This window comes from Lasiodiplodia theobromae (assembly GCF_012971845.1).
Source record: "Lasiodiplodia theobromae strain AM2As chromosome Unknown scaffold_6, whole genome shotgun sequence".
NCBI lineage: Eukaryota > Fungi > Ascomycota > Dothideomycetes > Botryosphaeriales > Botryosphaeriaceae > Lasiodiplodia > Lasiodiplodia theobromae.
The window spans coordinates 223,350-244,359 of NW_023336552.1; the positions used below are offsets into that span (position 1 = coordinate 223,350).

At 55.3% G+C, this 21,010-nt stretch overlaps 6 protein-coding genes across 6 annotated transcripts; 2 read left to right on the forward strand and 4 right to left on the reverse strand.

Annotated features, from left to right (window-relative positions):
- Positions 1 to 512: 512 nt before the first annotated feature.
- On the reverse strand, positions 513 to 5,393 carry LTHEOB_2324 (Rho guanyl nucleotide exchange factor; the record flags this gene model as incomplete). Its single annotated transcript, XM_035511124.1, has 2 exons — positions 513 to 3,106; positions 3,170 to 5,393. 2 exons carry the CDS (start codon positions 5,391 to 5,393, stop codon positions 513 to 515), a joined length of 4,818 nt encoding a protein of 1,605 aa, XP_035364033.1.
- Positions 5,394 to 5,768: 375 nt separating this feature from the next.
- LTHEOB_2325 (Sister chromatid cohesion protein) lies at positions 5,769 to 6,951 on the forward strand (the record flags this gene model as incomplete). The annotated part of the gene is made up of 4 exons (XM_035511125.1): positions 5,769 to 5,887; positions 5,943 to 6,562; positions 6,612 to 6,778; positions 6,826 to 6,951. 4 exons carry the CDS (start codon positions 5,769 to 5,771, stop codon positions 6,949 to 6,951), a joined length of 1,032 nt encoding a protein of 343 aa, XP_035364034.1.
- A 2,124-nt stretch (positions 6,952 to 9,075) lies between these two features.
- On the reverse strand, positions 9,076 to 11,066 carry LTHEOB_2326 (Glycoside hydrolase family 47; the record flags this gene model as incomplete). Its single annotated transcript, XM_035511126.1, has 6 exons — positions 9,076 to 9,529; positions 9,639 to 9,875; positions 9,979 to 10,403; positions 10,490 to 10,561; positions 10,611 to 10,761; positions 10,816 to 11,066. 6 exons carry the CDS (start codon positions 11,064 to 11,066, stop codon positions 9,076 to 9,078), a joined length of 1,590 nt encoding a protein of 529 aa, XP_035364035.1.
- A 1,083-nt stretch (positions 11,067 to 12,149) lies between these two features.
- On the reverse strand, positions 12,150 to 18,123 carry LTHEOB_2327 (Armadillo-like helical protein; the record flags this gene model as incomplete). Its single annotated transcript, XM_035511127.1, has 3 exons — positions 12,150 to 17,628; positions 17,686 to 17,884; positions 18,048 to 18,123. 3 exons carry the CDS (start codon positions 18,121 to 18,123, stop codon positions 12,150 to 12,152), a joined length of 5,754 nt encoding a protein of 1,917 aa, XP_035364036.1.
- A 699-nt stretch (positions 18,124 to 18,822) lies between these two features.
- Positions 18,823 to 19,482, forward strand: LTHEOB_2328 (DNA-directed RNA polymerase i polypeptide; the record flags this gene model as incomplete). The annotated part of the gene is made up of 3 exons (XM_035511128.1): positions 18,823 to 18,937; positions 19,177 to 19,408; positions 19,464 to 19,482. The coding sequence occupies 3 exons, from the start codon at positions 18,823 to 18,825 to the stop codon at positions 19,480 to 19,482; spliced, it is 366 nt and encodes a 121-aa protein (XP_035364037.1).
- A 167-nt stretch (positions 19,483 to 19,649) lies between these two features.
- LTHEOB_2329 (Heat repeat protein) lies at positions 19,650 to 20,738 on the reverse strand (the record flags this gene model as incomplete). Its single annotated transcript, XM_035511129.1, has 2 exons — positions 19,650 to 20,169; positions 20,233 to 20,738. The coding sequence occupies 2 exons, from the start codon at positions 20,736 to 20,738 to the stop codon at positions 19,650 to 19,652; spliced, it is 1,026 nt and encodes a 341-aa protein (XP_035364038.1).
- Positions 20,739 to 21,010: the final 272 nt, after the last annotated feature.

Genomic DNA, 21,010 nt, shown 5'->3' on the forward strand with positions numbered 1-21,010 from the left:
CACCACCATATTTTTCCCTTGTTCCCTTGATACCAAGTAGAGCTTTGCACCAAAGACTCCCCCCCTTCTGATCATTCCCGTCGTTGCCCAATTAAGCGTGATGCCTCAATAACCCAGTGTATGGAATAAAAAAGCTTTTAAGAAAAGAAGCCCGCCAGAAACGAGAAATCAAGCAAAAAAAATGTAAGATGAACAAGAGCTTCTACGAAGCAGGAGTGGGAAGAAGAGAAAATAGAAAAGGACAAGGTATCATATACTGCTATGCAAACAACGCTTTGATGGAGGGAAAGAAACAGGGAACAGTGTTTAACAACAGGAGCAGTCAGAAAGTGACGCGAGGAACAGGGGCGCCCCAACCCAACGATGTCGTGTCCAAGTAGAGAGGAAATTGCAACACCACGCAGCGGCCCGCGAGCATGGCTTCGAAACGAAGCAGATCACACGTCTGGGGGATACCGGGAGTAAAAGAAAATCCGAAAGGAAGCTACGAGGTATTCCGGGAAAGAACGGGATCAACCGTCCTTGAGCTGCGCCCTGAGGCCCAGGTTCTCCCTCTTTAGTCTCCAGTTCTCCTTGCGCAGTCGCTCCGTCTCTTCCTGTGATTCGCGTAGTTTGCGGCGCATCTCCTCGACACCATCGCCTCCCTTGACTCCCCGAAGAATTCTTGCAAGCTCGTCGTTGAACCGGCCGTAAAGAGCCTCGTTTTCTGCCGTCGCTTCGCGGAACAAGTCGTCGAGCCTCTTGGCGCGGGCTTCCGAAACTTGAAGAGAAGACGCGACATCGCCTGCAATGGATGTGGTACGTTCTTGTAGAGAGGAGAATACCGACGGGATGCGTGCCTCGAGGGACGCGAGTCGGGCAACTAAAGCAGCGGTGGGCGAGCTGTTGCGGCCAAGGGTAGCAATGGCACTGAAGCCATCACTGGAGTTTGCCTTCGGCGTGGTTGGACGGAGGCGGCCAGGAGTCTGCGCTTCAGTCTGTGTGCGGCCTGATAATGGGCGAAGTGGGGCGATCGTGCCATTTGGCAAGTTTGTAATCTCATCACCGATCTTGCTGAGCTCATTCTGGAGCGCGTTTTCAGCGCCCTGAATTGCATTTTGCTCCCTTTGCAACCGCTCGCGGAGCTTTTGTGGAGACTGCATGCGAAGCTTCCTTGTGGGAGAGAACAAAATGGGTGCTCCCAAGCCCGTCACCGGCTTGCTGAGCTCGTCTACGTTCGTGTTTACCACGGTCTTGGGCCGGTTGCCCGAAGAAGGACGCTCCGCAAGGGGAATAGTGGGTATGTTACTGGCGCTGTGAGTAGGACGGTGAAGAGTGGGAATGGCAGAGATGTTCTTAGGCGGAATGTTTTCAGTCAAGGTACTTGCACGTGGCTTCCTCGGTGATATCTGCACGTTCAAGGGCGCAGGAGAGTCGACCTTTGGCTTCGCCTGCAAGCTTAAAGGCGCTGGTGAGTCGACCTTTGGCTTAGGCTGTACGTTCAGAGGCGCGGGCGAGTCGACCTTCGTCTTATCACTGGTACGTGGCCGTGGAATAGCACTCGAGGCGGCAGGCGAGCCACCCTTACGGACTGGAGACCCGATGCGAGTTGGATTAGGTATTCCGGAAGGCTTCGGTGGAGAAGGCGTGTTTGGACTGGCCGTTGAGGTCGCGGTTGGCTTGATACGGCGCGGTGTTTGAGGTGCCCCTGACCATGGATGAGGATCCTTTTGTTGCTCTTGTAGGTTTGGAAGATCCGAAAGGGAGCTACGGCGCTTCCTACGAGGGCTTTCCCGTGCTTCTCCAATCGTAGCCAATGTCCTCGAAGGTGAGCCCTCTTCGAATGAGAAGGCACCCATGACTGTGGGCCTGTCGCGAGATCCCGGGCGCTTTGGCGACGACGCACGCGCATCCTGATCGGTCGAGTGAGACCTCAGGAGAGGAGTCGCCTTAGACAAGCTGGAAGCTTGTCCATCAGCGTTGCGGCCTGCCTTGCTCAGCGTCCTCCAGACTGAGCTGACCTTAGACTCGATATCGGATTTGCTATGCTCTCGGCTCAATCCGCTAAATCCCTTCAGACCGAAGCGCCTCTTGAGCGAAGAGGAATTCGAGTGCATGCTCACGTTCGTCTTCGATCCGTACCGTGAGTTCATAGAGCCCTGACTAGGCGTCAAGCTACCACTTGACGATGGTCTGCCGAAAAGCGTATCGATGTCTTCAATGAATCGGTCCAACAGTGAGATAAAGTCGTGAGAGTTGCCGTCAGGGACCAGCACTTCGGCAAAGGCAGCGGTGATCATTCCACGATCGCCATCGTTTCCTGTCCCCGCTAGCAGATCCGCAAGAAGCTTGATGGAAGCGCGCAAGGCACGCTGGTTTTGTGGCATCAGCTCGCTGATCTGCTTCCTGAAGAACTCCTCAAAGTCGCCGGGATAATCTTCCGGATGGGATTGCATAGCGCTTAGGACATCGATAGGGACGACGAGTCCCAACCTTTCTCTCCAGGCGACCTGGAGGAACTTCTCAAATGATCTGAAAAGCACATCCACTGGTTGTTGTGAAGCAAGCTCGACATTGGTAGGCTCCTCGAGCAACGAATTATAGAGCTCGTTGACTGCAAGTTCATTTGCGTTCGCTCTGTTCCGAATAACTCTACCAACAACATTCCCCTTCCGTGCGTGAAGTGAAAGAATATACGTTGCCAGAGTCTCTTCCAGCTTGACGAGAGGGTCGTTTGAATGGTCTTCTAATTCAAGAGAAGACTTACTGGCCGTTTTGCTGCTTAACAGGTCGTCTCTGGACGTAGGTCGGCTGGATGATTTGTAGGGCGAGTTATGGACAGAGCCGTTCGGTGCGAATTTGGGGATGTCTCCGAGTACTGGTGGTGGGCGTTGTAATCTGCGCGGCGTGCCTTCCCTATGACTGCTTCCGAGAACCTTGGAGAGGACTTTAGTTGGAGATCTGCGGCTGGATGATCCTGCGCGTTCGAGTATTATACCATCCTGAGCAGCTGTGTCTTCCGTCGTCCGAACTTTCAATGACTGCAAGATCTGCTGGTTTCGTAGAAGGAAGATTGGAGTCATCGCAGGGTTTTGGATCCGGTTGCGCATCTGCAGGTAGTTGCTCACTAGATAACGTTAGACAAGAATAGGTTCCACAAGCATCTGTGGTGCCGGCAAGATTCACTCACCTCGCTTCGACAGAACCGGCAAGAATTCTGCTGCTGTCACCTTATCGCGAGATGCATAGTTGTTCATACCCTCAATTTCCAGCCAATAGAACCCCTCAGACGCCGCAGCGACGGAAGCGATCAGCTCCACACCTTCATCACCAGCATGAAGCGTTTTTGCGCCCTTCTGGGGGTCTATGACTACGCGAATACGAGCAGGCTCTTGCCGTCCTTCGGGTATCGGGTCATCACCTTCCTCGAAAATGGCTGAGAAGAGGTTCAAGTCACCCGTGTGGCTTCTGACATCCCACTTGTGGCTTTCACGCTCCACTTCGGGAAAGCGGTATTCGACTCTCGCCTTTACAGTCTCTTCCAGCCAGCGAGAGGCCTTCAGCTCGTACGACCCTGTGAGATAGAACATGCAGAGCGAAGAGGCATTGAGTGAATGCAAGGTTGTCGGGGGTTGCGATGATCCATCCGAGTGGTACAACTGAAGTAGTGAACCGTCATCGACTTCATCGAACCAGATGTTGTTGAGTCTCATGTGTTGCAGGAAGATCAACTGGGTCGCGATTTGAGGGGTTTCATCGAGGGGTACACTAGGGTTGTCGATTTCTGCAAGGAGTCCTCTTGCCGACATTGTCTTGTGACCAGACTTGATCAGGAGCACAAGCTCGTCGGCAAACAGGAGAAGAATGGCGGGGCTGGCCCCTCTTGCCTTCAGCTCCTTGCGATAAGGCGGTGCGAGCTCAACAACATCCATGGCGGTGATCAGGCGACCTTCAGGGCGGAAGGCTTGGGGCCACGACGGGATCAAGTGTTGGAGGCGTTCGATGACTTTCGATAGCTGTGATGATGGGGAATCTCGAGAGCAAATTTCTGAAATGATGTCACGGGCCTTCAGGAGCGGCTTCAGAGCGGGATGACGGACAGGAAGCTGTTTCACGAGGTTGTCGATGTAAAGGCTGTAGCGAGGAAGACGCTGAACCGGCTCAATGAGCATAGACATGAGCCTTTGTTCGCCAGTCTCCTGCACACGCTTGGAGAAACTCGAGCCGGTCTCTCTCAGGAAAATCCTAAGATACTGGCCAAACTCGGCGTGCGCTTGGATGTAGTCGGTATAGCAGTCGGAGAATTTTGGAAACCACTCAACAAGACATTTGGCAAATGCAAGGGTTCCAGTAACGTCTGCAGGAGAGTCATCGGGCTTCTCGGGCACGAAAGGCTCGCCAGTGGTCGCTTCAATGTCCTGGATGGCGTCATTTTCGGTCCCCTCTATCACCCTACGGATGTCCTCCAAGAAGGCGGTGTTGATGTTGAGAATCTCGTCAAGACTCGGAGGGAAGAGTCCCTCCAGAGCCTCCTCGCTCGGGCTCGAGCTGCTGGTGCCCTTGTTGCGCGCCTTCTGCCGGAAATCCTCGGCGACGCTGTGCAGCAGATCGTAGACCTTGCCGACGTAATTCTCCTCGGTATCGATGAATTCGCACAGCTCGCGTCGCAGGTTCTCCTTCTGCTGTCGCGAGAACTGAGAGGAGCGGCTGAGCCCGGTTGGTTTCGAGGGTGCACGTCGCAACCTCGACGTTGGCAGAAATGTCGGCTCTCCGAAGGCCTTGACCAGCGGCGCATACTCGCCGTAGCGCGCATCCAACAAGACATCCTCGCTCGTCTCCTCGGGCAGGATCGACTCCCGCAGGTTGCTGTCCAGCTCCTTCACCGATCCGGGCGGAAGCACCACGTCGACGTCCAGCCACGAGACGGCCTGCTCAGCGAGCGCCTGCCTCACATCCTGCACCACTTCGGCGGCGTTTTCCACCCTGGCCATGCGGGCGGCCAGCAACGCGGCGTGCGCCTCGCCGAAGAGCGGCGGGGCGGACGGAAGCCTTCCTTGCGAATTGGACCGGGATTCCCATATCGACTTTGCGATGGGCGAGAGCTCCAGAAAGTACTTGTAGAGGCTGAAGGCCAAGGCGCGACAGACTTCGTCGCCCTGGTCCTCGCGCGCGAGACAGTCGACTGCGGCGTAGAGCGGTGAGCTCGGAGAAATAGTCAGGCGCGGATACGACTGCAGGCCGGCGGGGGAATAAATGTGGACCTGGACGCGGCCGGCGGTCGAGTTGACGGTCTGGGTGGAGGTGGCGCCGTAGAAGACGAGGACTGGGGCGTTGGACAGCAGGTCGTCGGTGGTGTAGAAGGGCTCCAGCAGGTCGGGCGACAGGGCCGGCGGCGGCGGGCTGATGAGCACCATGTCGGGCGCCAATTGAGGTGTTTCGCTGCTGGCGACCGTCAGAGAGACCGCGCGGGGGTCTTTGCAGCGAGGGCCATAGGAGGGCGCGGACGGCGCAGGAGAGGGTGGGGGAGGAGGCCGTAAACAAGAGATGCGACGCTGATAGTCGACCGGCTTCCGGTGCGAAGTGGCTGGCTGCTGTCCGGCGGAGGAACCCCAGCTGGTGCAGCCATGTAGGATGCAGTGACAGGGGCCGCCCTGCGGCGCGCGCTGTGGCGCCGCGCGACGCGACAACCGCTCGCTCGCGTCCGTCGGCTAAGCTGCCGCCCGCCGTGCGACTGCACGCTGTCAACCTCAGTTATTGCTGTCTCCCTCCCGACCCGCATCCTGCTCCAGATGTCGACCCAGGACCAGCGCGGCGTGCCGGTCAGCGTGGCCCACGCGCAGCGCCAGTTCCGCCTGCTGGAGCTTCCCGAGTCCCTGCTGGAGCTCCTGGCCTCGCCGAACCCGCCGGTGTGAGTGCGCTGACCAGACGAGCCTTGGACGCGCCCTCTAACCTGCCCGGGGTAGGCTGTCGATCAAGTCCAGAACACCGGCCCAGCAGAAGCAAGCATCCGCTGTGCTCTGCACGTCCAACAAGACGTACCATCTCCGCCAAGTCCACACGTCCAACTCAGTGCACTTGACCCAACCGGTCAGTCTCAGTGCGCGGCCCGATGGCCTTGCGACCCCTGGCATCTCTGCAATTGCCAAATGCGGCTCGGTGCTCGAGGCCCACCCCGTGAACGAGTCGCCCGTCTCCGCTCTCAGAGAAGCTCTCACCAGGATCTGGCACCATGAAAGCTGGGGCGGCGATTCTATCGCACAGTTCAGCGGCGAGCTCGTACGCAAGAGAAAAGAGGACTTCTTCGCCGATATTCCCTTTTCCGACGCCGAATGCGAGCAGGCCTGGGTAGAGCTATGCGCCTTCGAGTTTGCAGCCGGCCCTGTGCTCCCGACTTTGCCGACCTTGTGGACGTACTGGAAGACCATCTTCACTACGGCTGTCGCCGAAGGCATAGACCTAGGCGCACAGTTCCAAATCACCCACTTAGCGAAGACGCTGCAGGAGGAAGGAGAACTCTTCTCTGGGCTGGTCGAGGCAATCTTCCACCGCCTGCTGCCCGACGATCAGATGGGCGGCGATGACTGTAGGCCCAGTCTCTATCCCCGCCCGAACTCGCGACTGATGTTGTTCAGGGGCCGCGGTTGATCGTGCGAAGTGTGTGCCGTGGGTTGGGCGCAACCTTCTTGCCGCACTCGACTCGCATCACAGAAGCGCCAGACCTACGGCAGAATTCCTCGACCTATGGAGAGATACGCTCCCCGAGGCATGGAGGGAAGACGCTCAACTGGAAGCCATCAAAGTAAGTGGCGCGTCCAGCCCCGTAAGCTTTGCTGATGCCGTGACCAGGGCGAGTACACTTTGCCGTCAGACCACACAATCGCTCCCAAGGGCGCGCACAGCGTCTCGTCGACAGCAGGCACCGGCAAAGGGCCGCGCAAGTGGCACGAAAAGTTCAAAGCGACCAGAAAATAGTAGGTTTAGCGAAGCTATATGGCGTTGTACGTGTTACCATTCAACAGCTGCGGCCGCAACGGCGACCAGATGGATTGCAGTCTGACCTGCAGATAGCAACGGCAAGGAAAACCTTGGGATGCACGTTTCGCAATGCCTGTTCCTGCATGCGCGGTGCGACCATTCGTGTTCTGCCGTGATCTGTGACACAGCTTTGAAGCAAACAGGACGCGCACCCCAACAAAATTTCCCTCACCCAGCCTCCGAATTTCTGCTTCTGTGTAGAAACCAGCCACCCGGTGCAAACCACCAAGCTGAGAACGGGTAGGATGCCGGGAACGCGGGCTCCACCCGGGACGGGACGCCCTGTACGTAATGCTGGCCTATGAGAAGGAGCGCTCTCCAGACGCGCTCCGCACGCGTGTTTCACATGCGCGACGCGTTGGTCGGTCTTCCTGACTTATATCTCCGTCCTTATACACGGGCGTGGCTTTTGTAGCACCAGGGCCATGCGAAAGCTGCTAAAAAGTGGCAGTCTTGGAGCCCGGTTAAAGAATTCAGAGCGGAACGTTGCACATGTGCATTTCAACGAAATGCGCCTGTCAATGAAGAGATGCAGTCGTGCGTTTTGCCATGTGCGTTTTCTCGCGAAAGGCGTCTCAAACCGGCCTCTCACTCCCCATCCGGCGATGCGCCAAGTGCTCGTCCAGCCTCTCCATTTTCATTCATGATAACCGGACGCTGCAGCTCGTCAGCTGCCAACGATGATTCTTGGCACGAGAGATGGGTGGCAAGATGCCAAATGCAGCCGTCTGCTCCGTTACTAGTTTGCGCATGCCTATCTGAGATCTACGCAACTCTAAACTTGGATCGTGGATCTCCGCTAAATCGTCAGAGCCGTTGATCCCGCCACGTCTAATTTCCTAAGCGGGAATGGCTGTGCTGTTGCAAGTGCCGTTTGTGTGGGGAGACGATGGGCGGAAAGCCGGGCGATGCCGAGCTGAGTGATGTCATTCATCTCCTCGATCGTGGATCTACGCACTACTCCACTTGAAGAATGCATCGCGAAGAACGCCTTTTACGGCCGCCTCCCACACGTCACCGTTAGCACGCCATGCGCGCTGTTGCCCCACAACTCAGCCGCGACCACGTCCTTCCTGACTCTATCCTCCTTTAGCAAGAGCCCTCAATGACCGCCTCCAGTCGATGCTCGGTCCACTCGCCCAGCGGCAACACGAAACGCTCCGTCCGCACGTCGGCCAGGATCGCCCGTATCGCCGCCTTTGCTTACGCACTCGAGGTCCATGCCGCATTGTGCTGGAGCCTTGCGCAGTGCCTTCAACCAAGCTCAATCCTCCAAGATGCGACGTAAGGAGCACGGCTCCAGTACTCCGGGAGTCATCATGGTAGGTGCGGTCGTCTTTCAGCGTTGCTGTTAGTTTTGAGTGATTGGTTGCATGCTTTCTGCTCCCTTGCCTATTTCCCCTTTTCTCAACGCAGACGTCTACATGCAACGCGAGGATGGAGATCCTCACCTGCCGGCACTATCGAATGCTCCCTAATACAGGTAATGTAAGCTGTAGCGCGACTCAGTTCGAGGCCTAGAGTGGGAGGACGGGTAACTATGCGGGGTCTTTCAGGTGACACAGCTGAAGAACTAACCACCAATGAGCTTGGCTCCCTGGAATGTTACTCAGATCTTGGCCCGACGCTCTATCGTTACTGGTCGATTGTCTCTCTTTAGCGTCTTGTCTTGTGTTCACCTCGCAGGTAATGTCCGCAATACCTTCCATCCAATTTTCCTTTGCCCTGCTACTTTCATAATTGTCGGTGATGCGTTAGAGCGCAAGAACCCCAACAAGCCAGACGTTGAGCAATGAGCTGAAAAGTGCTACTTCAGCAATATATGAGTTGAGGCTAATAGAAAGAGCAACGAGCGAACTAGTTTGTGTGACAATGTCGATGATGACAATTAAATGCCAATGTGGAACCAAATGGGACTTCCCTGCAAAACACGACGGCCGTCAGCTACAATATCGGGTCGCTCAGCATATCAAAAGAGAGTCAAAGCTCCCACTCAGACGTCCCTGTGGATGACTCCACCACAGATTTCCCTGCTGCAACAAGGAACTCATCCCAACCACTTTACCTAACCACCTTCATCGGATGCGCCTCAGTATTGAAGACCCAATCCTGCGCATCCGCCGTTTGCCCGCCACTCACATGGACGGCCGCCTGCGGCGCATGCGCTAGATACGCGTACTTGAGCGTCTCGGCCAGGAAGAAGCTGGGCTGGTAGTTCCCGAAGCCGCCGCCGGCGGGGGCGTTGACGTCGCGCAGGATGCTGAAGCCCACGTCGTCCACGGCGGCGAACTGCCTGAGGTTCTGGAAGGCGTTCCAGATGTAGTCCTGGTACTTGCGGTCGCCGGTGGCGCGGTAGGCGTAGTAGAAGGATTCGAGCGCCTCGGGCCCGATGCCGTAGCTGCCGGCGTCGATGTAGAAGCCCGCGCGCTGGTAGAAGGCCGTCTGGTTGGCGGGTACGGTGCTCTGGTTGCTGCCCACCGGGTCCCAGCGGAAGATGTCGGGGCCGAGGCCGGTCCTGCCGCCGTCGGTGACGTGAGTATTGGTGGGGTGGATGAATGTTATGGTACAGGGGAGAAAGGAGGGATCTTTGGGTTGGGGTAAAGGGGGGCCCAGAAAACACTCACAGGGTCTGGTTGTAAATTGCCTCGCAACCGTCCACCAGCTTCAGCCCGAAGTCGACGTACCGCTGCTCCTGCAGCACCAGGCCACCCAGGATGAAATTGCCGCCGTCGAAGCACGCGAGATGTTCGCTGTATCCTTCTACGCGGGTGCCGTTGTGCCAGGCTAGGAAAGTGAGGTCGGGTCGGGTGTTGGGGTGCGACTCGAGATACTTGATGCTCGAATCGGCGGCTGTCACCCATCTGCGTTCTCAAGTATTAGCGACCCCTCGCAATTCTTTTGCCCTCGCCTTTTTATCTAGCTCTCAACCTCTCCCCTTTTCTTTCGTGGCGCGCCCCGACTCACCTGTCCTTGTAAAACTCAAACCTCGTCGGGTCGTACACAAACATCTTGATCAAATACTCGTAAAAACTGTCCACCCCGCCAATCCACCCTCCTTCTTCAGTCGTAAACCTCCCCGTCGTGATGTTGATCTCCAAACCAATCAGCCCCGGAAACGGCTCGCCGAAAGGTCCTCGTGGATTGACCAGCCAAGATTCGCCCCGCTGCGCCAGTTCACCATACTCCGAGTTGTTAGTTAGGTCGGATAAGCGAGTCCACTCGAGCACGAGAGTGCCGACTTGGGCGATGTTGTTGTCCGTTCTGTCGTCCGTCGTGCGGTTGTTGATGTAGAGATTGTTGGCCGGAATGCCCGTTGGTGTGTCGAAGCCGAACTTGATAGTGTCGGCCAAGGTGCGTGCTTGCGGGAGAAGTGCGTCGGCTTGAGTTTTCTTTATGTTTGCGGTGAATCAGAAACTCGACGTGTTTTGAGTGAAACTTCGTTGCATCGCCACTTGTGAAGTTTCAGAAAACTCACATTCTTGACTAGATGCGCCAGTGGGCCAGTCAGAAGGTCGTGGGCGGAGAGAAGGCCCGCAAGGTGGCGGATCTGGAAGATGTTTCAGCGTTCTGTCGGTGAGAAAGGTTCCGCCACAAACGTTTGTCTCAAACAAACTACATTTTCGATTTGTGGAATCTCGAGTGTAGTCGATTGTTGGAATGAACTCCAAAGACCTGTCAACGATGGATTGAAGGCCCATGATACTGGCCGTGCTCAGAGCATCCACCACCGTCAATCCCCATCCGTTGCTGTGCACAGTCAATCAACTTCAGTGCCAGCATTCAGGGGCAGATGGTGCATACTATCTACTGATGAACGTCCGATTGACCGGCCTCAGCTCGTCATTCGGGAAAGCAAAAGTGTAGTACCCCTCCCAGGCCGTGGTAAAGACATCTTTGATTTGAGCAGCACGCTCGTTTTCCTCTGGAGTGGGGACAACATCATCCTGCCTCGCAGAAAGCCAGCCGCGAGAAACACCGGCGGGAGACGCGGCTACGACATCCAGAAGGGCCAGTTGGACCGTGGCAAGATGTAATAGAGAGTGGAAGTGCATGCTTCTATAACGAGAGACGAGGTAGCGAGGGTGAAAAGAGTGGTTGGCCTAGCTGTGCGCAGCCTGGGACGAGGATCAAAGCAGAGGCCATCAGACCCTACTTATATCGCAAGAAATGAACGCTGAGTCTCTCATAGATGGAGCCGTACACAGTGGCTGCGATCCGGCGCCTCCGGGGGATGATTGGACGCCGCAAGTCATGCAGATCTAGTGCCACCTTCCCTAACATCTGGAACCGCAGCAAACTCCATATCCGAGCCGCATACAGCCTTTGTTTATGTCTCTACAAGGGGAAACATCGGAGCTGATCTCGGCTTGTTCGGGAGCAACAAGGTTATGGGGTACCTGGCATGCCAAGCCAGTAGTTGTTCCAGGCGCTTATCAACATCCCAGTAATGGCCTGCTCCTGCCTAAAATAAGTAGACCGAGAGTCAATAAGGTTGTATTAAGGCGCAGATCGTGCACACAAGAAGCATATATTATCCGTACGCCTGCTACAAGACGCGGTGTTTCCGTCAGCCTCGCCGTGGACGCGTAACATCGTATATTCTTTGAAACAGTTGGCCTGGGTACAATTGCACATGTTGATCACCCTCTCCATTGTTTGGAGCTTCATGTTGTTTCCGTAGGCCATGTGGAGACGTTTGATTAACAGCTCACGCCATACTTCACTCCCCATGCAGAAGCACGAATCAGTTCAAAGTGACGGGTCAATGTTACCGTGCGCCCCTTGAATATTTACTCTTGGTCCATGAATGTAACTATGTTCTCTCTAGGATTAAAATCAAAGCTAATGGTAATGGGGCCGGAATTGAGCAAATCTCGAACGGGGTATATCAAGTAATCCAGCCATGTCCGCTTTCCCCGTCTCGCTCGCTATGCTTTACTTCAGAAAAAGAAAAAGCAACCATGCAGCCAAACCCAAACCGTACTATGCCCGAACTTCGTGTATGCGTCGTGATAGCTAGCCAGTATACCAGCCATGCCGAAATGCAGGTAATGACGCCCGTCTGGCCATGACGATTCTCCCGGCCCAATGCAAGTTTTGAAAAAAATTCTGCACACCCACCCTTTTTTGTACCCCTAATCCCAAACCAAAACCTCTTCATCGTGACTTCCGCTTGAACCCCTCGAGCCCCGCCTGCCTTTCGTAACCTTGGGCTTGCCTGAAGTCCTGCCCCTCTTCTTCTTGGGCGTTCCCGATGAGCCCATGGAACCCTTGCGCTTGCGACCACGCGGGCCTGTTCCACCAGGTGTTTGACTGTCACCACGGCTCTCGTCATCATCATCTGGTGTTTCATAACCCGCTGCCCTGGCTACCAGTTCAGCCTCCTCATCGTCTTCCGAGGCGACTCTGAGCTCGTTGTCAATCGAGAGCAGCTCCGCAAACGCTTTACATTGTGCAACCATGGCCTCAGTACTGGACAAGGAATCCATGAGCCCAAGCATCTTCTCCCAGTATTTGTCAGGTACGATGAAGGGCTGGCGACTGGGTGCTTTGTTGAGGTCCTTGATCGTGGGCTTGTTGCCGCCCTTGCCTCCCTCGCGTTGCTTCTGCAGGCCCCAGAGCCGACGAAGATAAGTCCGAGTTTCCCAAATCATGGTCAAGATGATGGACGCAGCAGCGAGATGCTTCAGGCGCTCTGGCGTAACATCTAAAGAGTTGTTCTGCGTCTCGCCGTTGAGGAAAGGCTGCTGAATAGGCTGCTGCGGCTGCAGTGTCGGGAACTGCTCCATAGGATTCCCAAACGACTGCTGCACCATAGGACCAAAGGCTTCAATGGACGTGGCAACTGGAGGTGGTGCTGCAGGCTCGTCCAAACGGACCTTTAGCACCTCCAGCTCGATGGCGTGAGCCACAGGAGTACCAGTGTTTGAGACTATTTTCTCCATACTCGACACGAGCGCAAGCAACTCGTCGACGCGGACGTAGTCGAAAAAGGCCAGGTTCTCCAAGCAGAACCGAGCATAGAGTAGATGAGATGGGAGATGCTCAGAGGTATCGAGCTTAGAAAAGTCGAAATCGGCCTTTGAAACGAGGTTTAGCAAGAACTTCTTGCGGACTTTGTTGTTACCCGTCTTAAGAACTTCAAACAACGAACGAAGCTTAGGTGCGAAGGGTTGAGTAGTTGCGCCATGCGTATCATTGAAGATGCTTTGTTGATATTCGAAGGCTTGATGACACGCCTTCATGTACTCTTTTTCAAACATGCTTTCATGCTTCTGGTGCAGCGTCTTATGCTCTTGAAATGCGAGATTGGCGATGAACTGATTGGTCGACGTCTCGAGAGCCACAAGAGCAGGACCACATTCCTTAGGGTGTACCAACCCTTGACGGTTGATGCTGGCAATGACTTGAGTCGCTATCATAGCGAGCTCTTCGGCAGGCTCCAGCGCGATGCGGACGATATGGTGCAGGAAACGCTGAGCAATACCGCTGCAAGCGCCATCATCGTCGCTGGCGATCAAGGACACCTCAAGGCGTTCAGATCCGCGAGCAGCACCTTCACCCACCTTGATCTGGGCACCTGACTCTGACTTGAGTTCTTGCTTGGCAAAAAACGTCTTGAAAGCAGACAAGACAATCTGTTCCAGCTTTGTGTCGCGGTTGTGGAAGACAAGTTCAAAGGCAGTCGTAACATCGGCCCGGAGAAATTGCATAGGCCAAGCTTGGCAGATCATGCCGATGCTCTCCAAGGCCATTTCCCGAAGGGTATGTGGGAGCTTCTGACGAGTGAAGGGCCGGATTACATCGACAATCAAGCCGGCGACTGAACTACCTTTCCACCAGGAGAATTTTCCTTTGAATGCTGCAGCATGTGGGTCAAAGTTGCAGCATTTTCCGAAGTAGCCGGCGATCATCATGTATCGCTTGACCCTATTTTGAGCTTGGGTTGCCTGTGGGGTATCATCGGTGAAGTTAGTCTCTTGGCTTTTGGACACACCGTCGATGACTGAAATAGCTAGTCGGACCAGGCGCTCCGTATTCTGGAGGACGCCATCGATGATCCAGAGGCACTGAGCAACCTCGTTCAGTTCCATTTTGCCAAGTTTCGAGACGCTCAAGAGAAGAGCATCCTGAACTGCCTTTAGGAAAGTATGCTGGAGCGACGAGAGCGAAGGCAAGGTATAACGGAAAATGACGATGACTGAGCGATATATCAGCAGATCGTCTGTGTTGGACAAGTTCTGTATGTAAGGCTGCAGGAGCTGTAGCTGATCTCCTGTGAAAAGCTTCGGGTTCGCTCTCGCGAACACGGTCAAAGTCTGCAAGATGTTTTGCTGCGATGGGCTGTCTGGAAGTTCGGTGCTATCAATGACTCCATCGAACATGAGAGCTACCATGCTCTTGCAAACGTTGAAGTTAGCGGTGCTGTTCTTTGACCCGGGCGACAGTATGTTCTCTAGGAGAGCGTCCAGTACAGAAAGAACGGTTTCGCCGCGCTGGACTGTCTTGATGATGAGTACGACTTGATTTTGAAGGAGCAGCTTGGATTGAGCACGGTCCATCTTGTTGGTCGAATGAAAGGGCGTAAACCAGATCTCTTCAAACGTCGACCTTGCAAGCTCAGAAACGCCGTCGTCAATATCCTTGATGCGCTGCAAGAAGGCTTCAGCAATAGCCGTCTTGACATCCTTGGACTCGTTTCTAAGATAGATATCCTTAAGAAGCTTCATAGCTCTCTTCCGGACACCGACCGCAGCGTCGTGGGCGCGAGCAATGATTCTGTCGAATACCTCATTTTCCAGCGACGGTTTGAATTGAAGGCACTTGGCAAGGAGACCAAGGGCAGAATCTCTAACCAAAGGAGACTGGTCGGATGCGCAGCGCAAGATCTGATTGATGATGTAGTTGCCATTCCTTAGGATAGAAGGGTCCTTCTCCAGAAGCTGAACGACACTCTTCAGACTCCTGCTCTTGACTGTCGCCTGATCGCTGGTCATAGCATTGAGTAGGATGGCGAACATGCGCTTGAATGCCTTGCAGAAAGGGAGCCGAAGGGCGACGATGGAGCTAGCGAGATTCCCCTGGGCCGTCATGACTTTCTCATACTCAAATTCTTGCTCCAGCCACTCGGGGTCCATTATCATGTTCCTTAACTGGATTGCTAGTGTGCCGCGCATGTTCTCATCTTCGTCTTTGTCTAAGAAAGAGTGAACCTCTTTGGCCCATTGAGTTAGGTGGTAGCCTTGGGCGCTTTGCAGCTGAGGGTCACCCAAGTCGCGCGACTTTAGGTACTCCAGAACCACACGGTACGGTCCATCGAATTCAAGTAGATCAGCGTCCTCAAATTTGTCGTCCAAGATATCTTCGGCCGTATTGGCAAGCTTGCGAGAAAGCTCCGACTCTGACGTGTCGATGCTTCTTACAGCGCTCTTGACGTGAAGTTGCAGATCCAAAATGCCGGAACCCATCAGTCCCATTAGATCCAAAGCCATGTTTTTTGCTGGTGCTGCGCTCTTGTCGTTCTCGGCCAGACCAATCATGTTCGATAGCAGGGCTCTTAGCAATAGCTCAGCCGCAGGCCAGTCAGAAGAACCCAGGACATTCAAGAAGTCTTCTGTGAAAATGTCCAGTAGGTTACGGTAAGGCTGATCACCCGTCTTCGAAGCGGTCATTGCCCGTTGCACCATGAAATTTACCAAGTAGCGAGCGCTTTTCTGCGCATCCTCGAAAAGTGGCTTCATGACACTGTTCAGCTCTCCGACCAAATCCTCGCGGTCCATCTGAGCTGCATCGTTCATTGCAATGATCCCAGACTGGTCGGGGGCAGGAGAACGAGTTCCGTTGTGCGAGGCGTTGTCATCGTCCTCTAGCTCATCCAACCGCAAGCCTTGCACATCCTTGTGGGTATCCGTGATCGAACGCGTCGCGCTTGTTTGGATGAGTCGCATCAATAGCGCAGAGACCAATTGAATAGGTTTTCCGTCCAGTAACTTGAATTGTCGAGCGCTTTGGCGGGTCACAGGGAGCTTCGATAGGGACGTAAGTATCTCATCGAAAATGAATGTTCTCTGATCCGGATAGCGTGCGAAGATCTTCGCTAAGACGTCCATGGCAATCCGGCGGATGACTTCACACTTCTGAATACCAAGCGCAGAATCCTTCTCCGTTGGAGCGTTTTCGACGAAGATGAGTGTGGTCGACACAAACTCCACCGAGGTAACTGCGCTGTCAGAGACGTCGACCTTGACGATCATTTCCGCTAAAAGTCTGAGAACCTTGCCTGCCATCTGGAGAAGTGATGTGAGGGGTTTCCGTTGCGCAGAAAGGATCTTGAAAGAGGTATTGTTGGTCTCTGAATTGCGTGCCTCGATGACTGGTATCAGGCATGTCTCTAGAACATGCTTCAGAGCATCCAGAATATTCGATAGAATATCCTCGGAGTAGAGCTGCTTCTCCTCACGCCCAGCTGTCATGATTCTGAGAAGGATCCTAGCAGCTTGCAACCCATGCTCTGCCTTGTTGAGACGACCGACCCACTCTTCGATATCACCCTCCGACCAATCTTCGCCAAGCGTGATCGAAACACTGGAAACATTACCAACAGCTCCCTCACACAGCTTCTGAAGGCGATTGAGGTTGTCCGCAGGAATATTTCCGAAAGCCTTGGCAGATATGACTTTGTGCAAAGCTGAATCTAACCGGAACTGTGTATGTGAAGAGAGCACGGGAAGCTCGCTATCACCTACATTGCTAGGGATGAAGAACCTTGCAGCATTAGAAGAAATGTTGCCGGAAGTGTCTGGCTCCAGTTGATCCTCAGCTTCGAAGATATCTCCAATTAAGTTTTGCAGTTGCGCGACAGCCGCTTCGATCTTTTGTCTCTGGTCAATGCTCATCGTCGGTACCGCATCATCCTCCCGTTTGCGCTTTCTCGAGAAGCCATCTTCGCCAGCGAGAATGCGAGCATCGACCTCCGGATGGGCCTGATACTCAGCCTTTTGCAAGTATGAAGGGATTTTAAGGACGACGATTCCGGCACCGTTGCGTCTCTCCTGTGACGAGGGAGGCACCGGCGAGTCGTCGGTGCTCGGCTGTTGCTTGACCTGGACATGGACGCTGGGTTGCGGGCAGACTTCGACGACCGGTTGTGGGCGTACCTCTACCCTAGGTTGTGGTCTGATATCGACGCTGGGTTGTGCCGGCTTTTGCTGTGAGCTCTTGGGAGGGATGACGACCGCAACTTTAGCATTCTGGCTGGCGGAATGATTGCTCTGCTGAGAGGTGCTTGCTGTCGGATGCTCGGTCTTAATTGGAGTAGTTAACGAGTCATGCTGCCTGGCAGGCTGAGGCGTTGCTTGAGGCGTTTGCGATTGCGCAAGAGGTGCAGGACGCCTTGGCGTGTGTTCCTGTTGTCGTGGACGAGAAGCATCAGGACGCTTCGACGGGAGTTTGGTCTTTGTAGTAGACGAAGGAGGACTGGGATACCGAAACGCGACGTTTGTGGTGTTTAGCACCATGTTCGAGAAAGCACCGAGACGTGGAGCCGGAGCTTTCTGCGAGCCGCTCCCGGAGTTGTCCGCTACTGAAGACCCCTGCGCTGGGCGTTTGAACTTGCTTGAAAGGAGTCAGCAGGAAGCTTCAATGGTGGTGAAGTGGAAGATCTTGGCATACAACTCGGTCAACTCCGATGGTCTCAGCAACTGTTGGAGCTGTTGCAGCGACTGTTGCAGCCGGTATGAAGTCGTCTGCGGATTGGAAGCAGCCTCTGCATTGAGTGAGTCCAACCCCCTCCTTGTTCGCTGCCGCTCCTCGGTATTTGCGAAGATGGTGTGGCTGGTGCGAGGGAAGCTAGACGGGAAGGGTATGATAGCTGTGAGGTGATTAGGAACAGGCTGTTTCTGGTGCACGTGGGGGGCTGTCGGCTGCGCGCAGCGTTGTGCAGCAGGATACGCAATTGCCCACATTGGGAAGGTGCAGAGCCTCAATGCTGCGGACTTGGTGATGGGCAGCTGGACCCAGGTGGAATGACGTACCGGGATCGAACGGCGTTATGGAGCTCAGAGGGGAGAACTGCAGAGCGTCGTCGACAGTGGGCAGCCGAGGCCGCATGGGAAGACTCATGGTATTACTCGGAGGCCATGGTCCATTTGCTGGCCCATTTGCGCCAGCGCCGTTCACGGCACCACTCGCGGGATCCATCTCTGTCTTGTACGGCGGCCGACGCGATTATCGAAGAAACAGCACCGGATCAGGGGTCGCTAGTGGGCCGCCGAAGGGGAGAGGTCTCGCCCGGTGCTAACGTAGTTCATTCGCGGTGGAGCTGGGCGTTGCGAGACAAATGCATCGGAGGTGCGGCGGAGGTGTGGTCGGCGCGGCGCGAAGGTGGTGGGGGGGTGCTGCTGGCTACGACTCGCAAGGTATGGCCATTTGGAAGGCGAGAGCGGAACGGAGAAGCAGCGAGGTGTGCGGGATGGCGCGAAGGGTCTCCGGAGCCGGCACTCAGGCGTGGTAGGCTGCGGAGTTAGATGGAGATGGCCCTGGTGAACCATCCAACGCGAACGCGCGACTAGAGCTCGTAGGGCTGAGACACGCCCGTTGCCGGTAGACCGCTCCCCCGCCGCAGCAAAACAGGCCACCACTAAATCGTGCGCGTGAAATCCCTGTCGTCGGGGAAAATCCTCAAGATCTCCGCCGGCCATCTCCAACGCCGCCCGAGACTTTTTCGCTGCCCCCTCGAACAGCTTGCTTTCTTCCCAGATACTCCGGACGCGGCTCTTGCTCTTCTTCTCACAAGCTCCTTGATCCATCATGTCGGCAATTGGTTCGCTGGTCTTTTGCACCGACTGCGGTAACCTTCTTGACGGCAGCTCCGGCGACTCGAAGGTCACTTTGGTCTGCGATGTCTGCGGCGCTTCCTGCAAAGGTACGATTCCCCACACCCCGTTCGATGCCTTGAGAGTTCCCGGGCGACATTTTTTTGCTCGCTTTCCCGCGCCTCACTTCTGCCGCCGAAAGATCACCAGCGTCTTTCGCCGCGCCAGCTCTGACTTGCCTCACCTCGCCCGTCGCCAGCCTCATTCGCTTCTTCCCTTGCTCTTTCACTTCGCTACATGCGCCGCGCTTTTGCGCGCACATGATTGCATGAGCTCACATGGCTTGCAGACACCGCCGCGAAGACAATCGTGACCCAGTCGAAGCCGTCGTCGTTTCCATCTTCGCTCCGCGACAAGCGCTCAGAGCTGCAGACCCTCACCGAGGACGATATGCAGACGGATGCCACGATCAGGCAGACGTGCGAGAAGTGTGGCAGGGAAGAAGTCAGATATTACACTCAGCAGCTGCGTAGTGCAGATGAGGGAAGCACGGTCTTCTACACCTGCGAGTGTGGTCACAAGTACGGCTCTCCGGTCCACGTTCATGTGGTAATATGCATGCTGACGTGGTTGCAGATGGAACACGAACAACTAAACGAACCCTCTTTCCATTTTTGGCTCATACTTTGGTATCATGCTTCGTATATATACGGTGTTTTGCACTCGGATCATCCAACAATATACCCCTCCGTGGAGCACTTTTTTTCCCTCTAAACCGCCTGTCCATAAACGCCAATGCAAAGTCTCGGGCTCAAAATTACCTCAGGCAACCACTTCCTCCTCCTTGCCAGGAACAATGGCGTACTCAACCTGGCCGCTCTTCTCAAACTCGGCCATGTCGAGCGCGACAATGATGCTGTCCCTAACGACCTGCTCGGGGTCGTTCACAAACTTCCTCAAGGTATCCTCAACACCCTCCTCATCACCTAGGCTGCCAAGAGCCTCAGCAGCCTCGTGGCGGACCATGCCGGCCTCGTTGGTGTCGCTCAAGCAAGCGGTCAAAGCAGGAATCGATGCTGGGTGACACAGCTGGCCAAAGACGAAGGCAACCTCATGACGGAACAGGGCAGAAGAGTCGCTCAGGCCCTTGGCAAGGGCATTGACAGCGGGGACCGCAGTGGGGAGGTCGGGCGGCGAGGCCAGGTCGCGGAGGGCGAACATGGCGCGGTAGCGCTTGAACAGAGGCAGCTTGGTGTCCAAGTAGGCCTTCTCCAGCTCCTCGATGGAGGGCTGCTGGGAGTCCTGCGGCATCGGAGGGGCAGGATCAATGGATGTGAAGTCGCTAGCAAGCTCGTTTAGCTCAAAAAAAGATCGCATGACCATTCATGACATAACACCACCATACCTCTGCTTGAGCTTTTCAGCCTCCCTCTCCTTGGAGTGCTCCCACTCAATCCTAGCGACGGCAATGTCGCAGGTCTCGGTGATGACGTCGAGCTCATCGGGCGCGTCCCTCAGGCGGCGGAGCAGGTCCAGGCTCTCCTCGTAGCCAAGGGCGCCCAAGGCCTCAGCGGCCTCGTGGCGGCACATGGCGTCCTCCTGCTTATCCTCGAGCACATGGCGCAGGTATGACACGGCGTGTGGGTTGCGCGACTGACCGAGACAGTAGGCCAGCTCGTGCTTAAGCAGCGCCGACGAGGAGCTAAAGCCGGCGGCGATAGCGTCGATGGCTTGCAGCGTCTGCGCCGTTGCCGGGGCCTGGCACGCCAGGTACTTGAGCGAGAAGAGAGCGCGGAACCGACGCGCCAAAGGCTCTGCCTCATTCACGAGCGTCTTGCGCAGCGCAAGGACGGTCGCATCGGGAGCGCCGTTGTCGCCAACGGCGGTGGTATCGACAGCAGCAGGCGCCATAGGTGTAAATTTTGTGATTGGGATCAGGAAGTGGCTGGAAAGAGACTGGGTAAAAAGAAAACAGGGCTCAAGATCTGGTGATGTGGTGATAAGATATGGAGGGGAGAGATTTTGGAAAATTTAGAGCACTGAGATGGATGACCGATCTGCGCGGGGTGGGAGGGGTCGAGGCTCTGCAAAAGTAGTGGCCCCTTGTCAGGGATTTTTGGACTGAGAAGCGGCTACGATATAATATTTGCCCTGCTGCGGTTGCGGCCTCGGCGCTTGAGCAT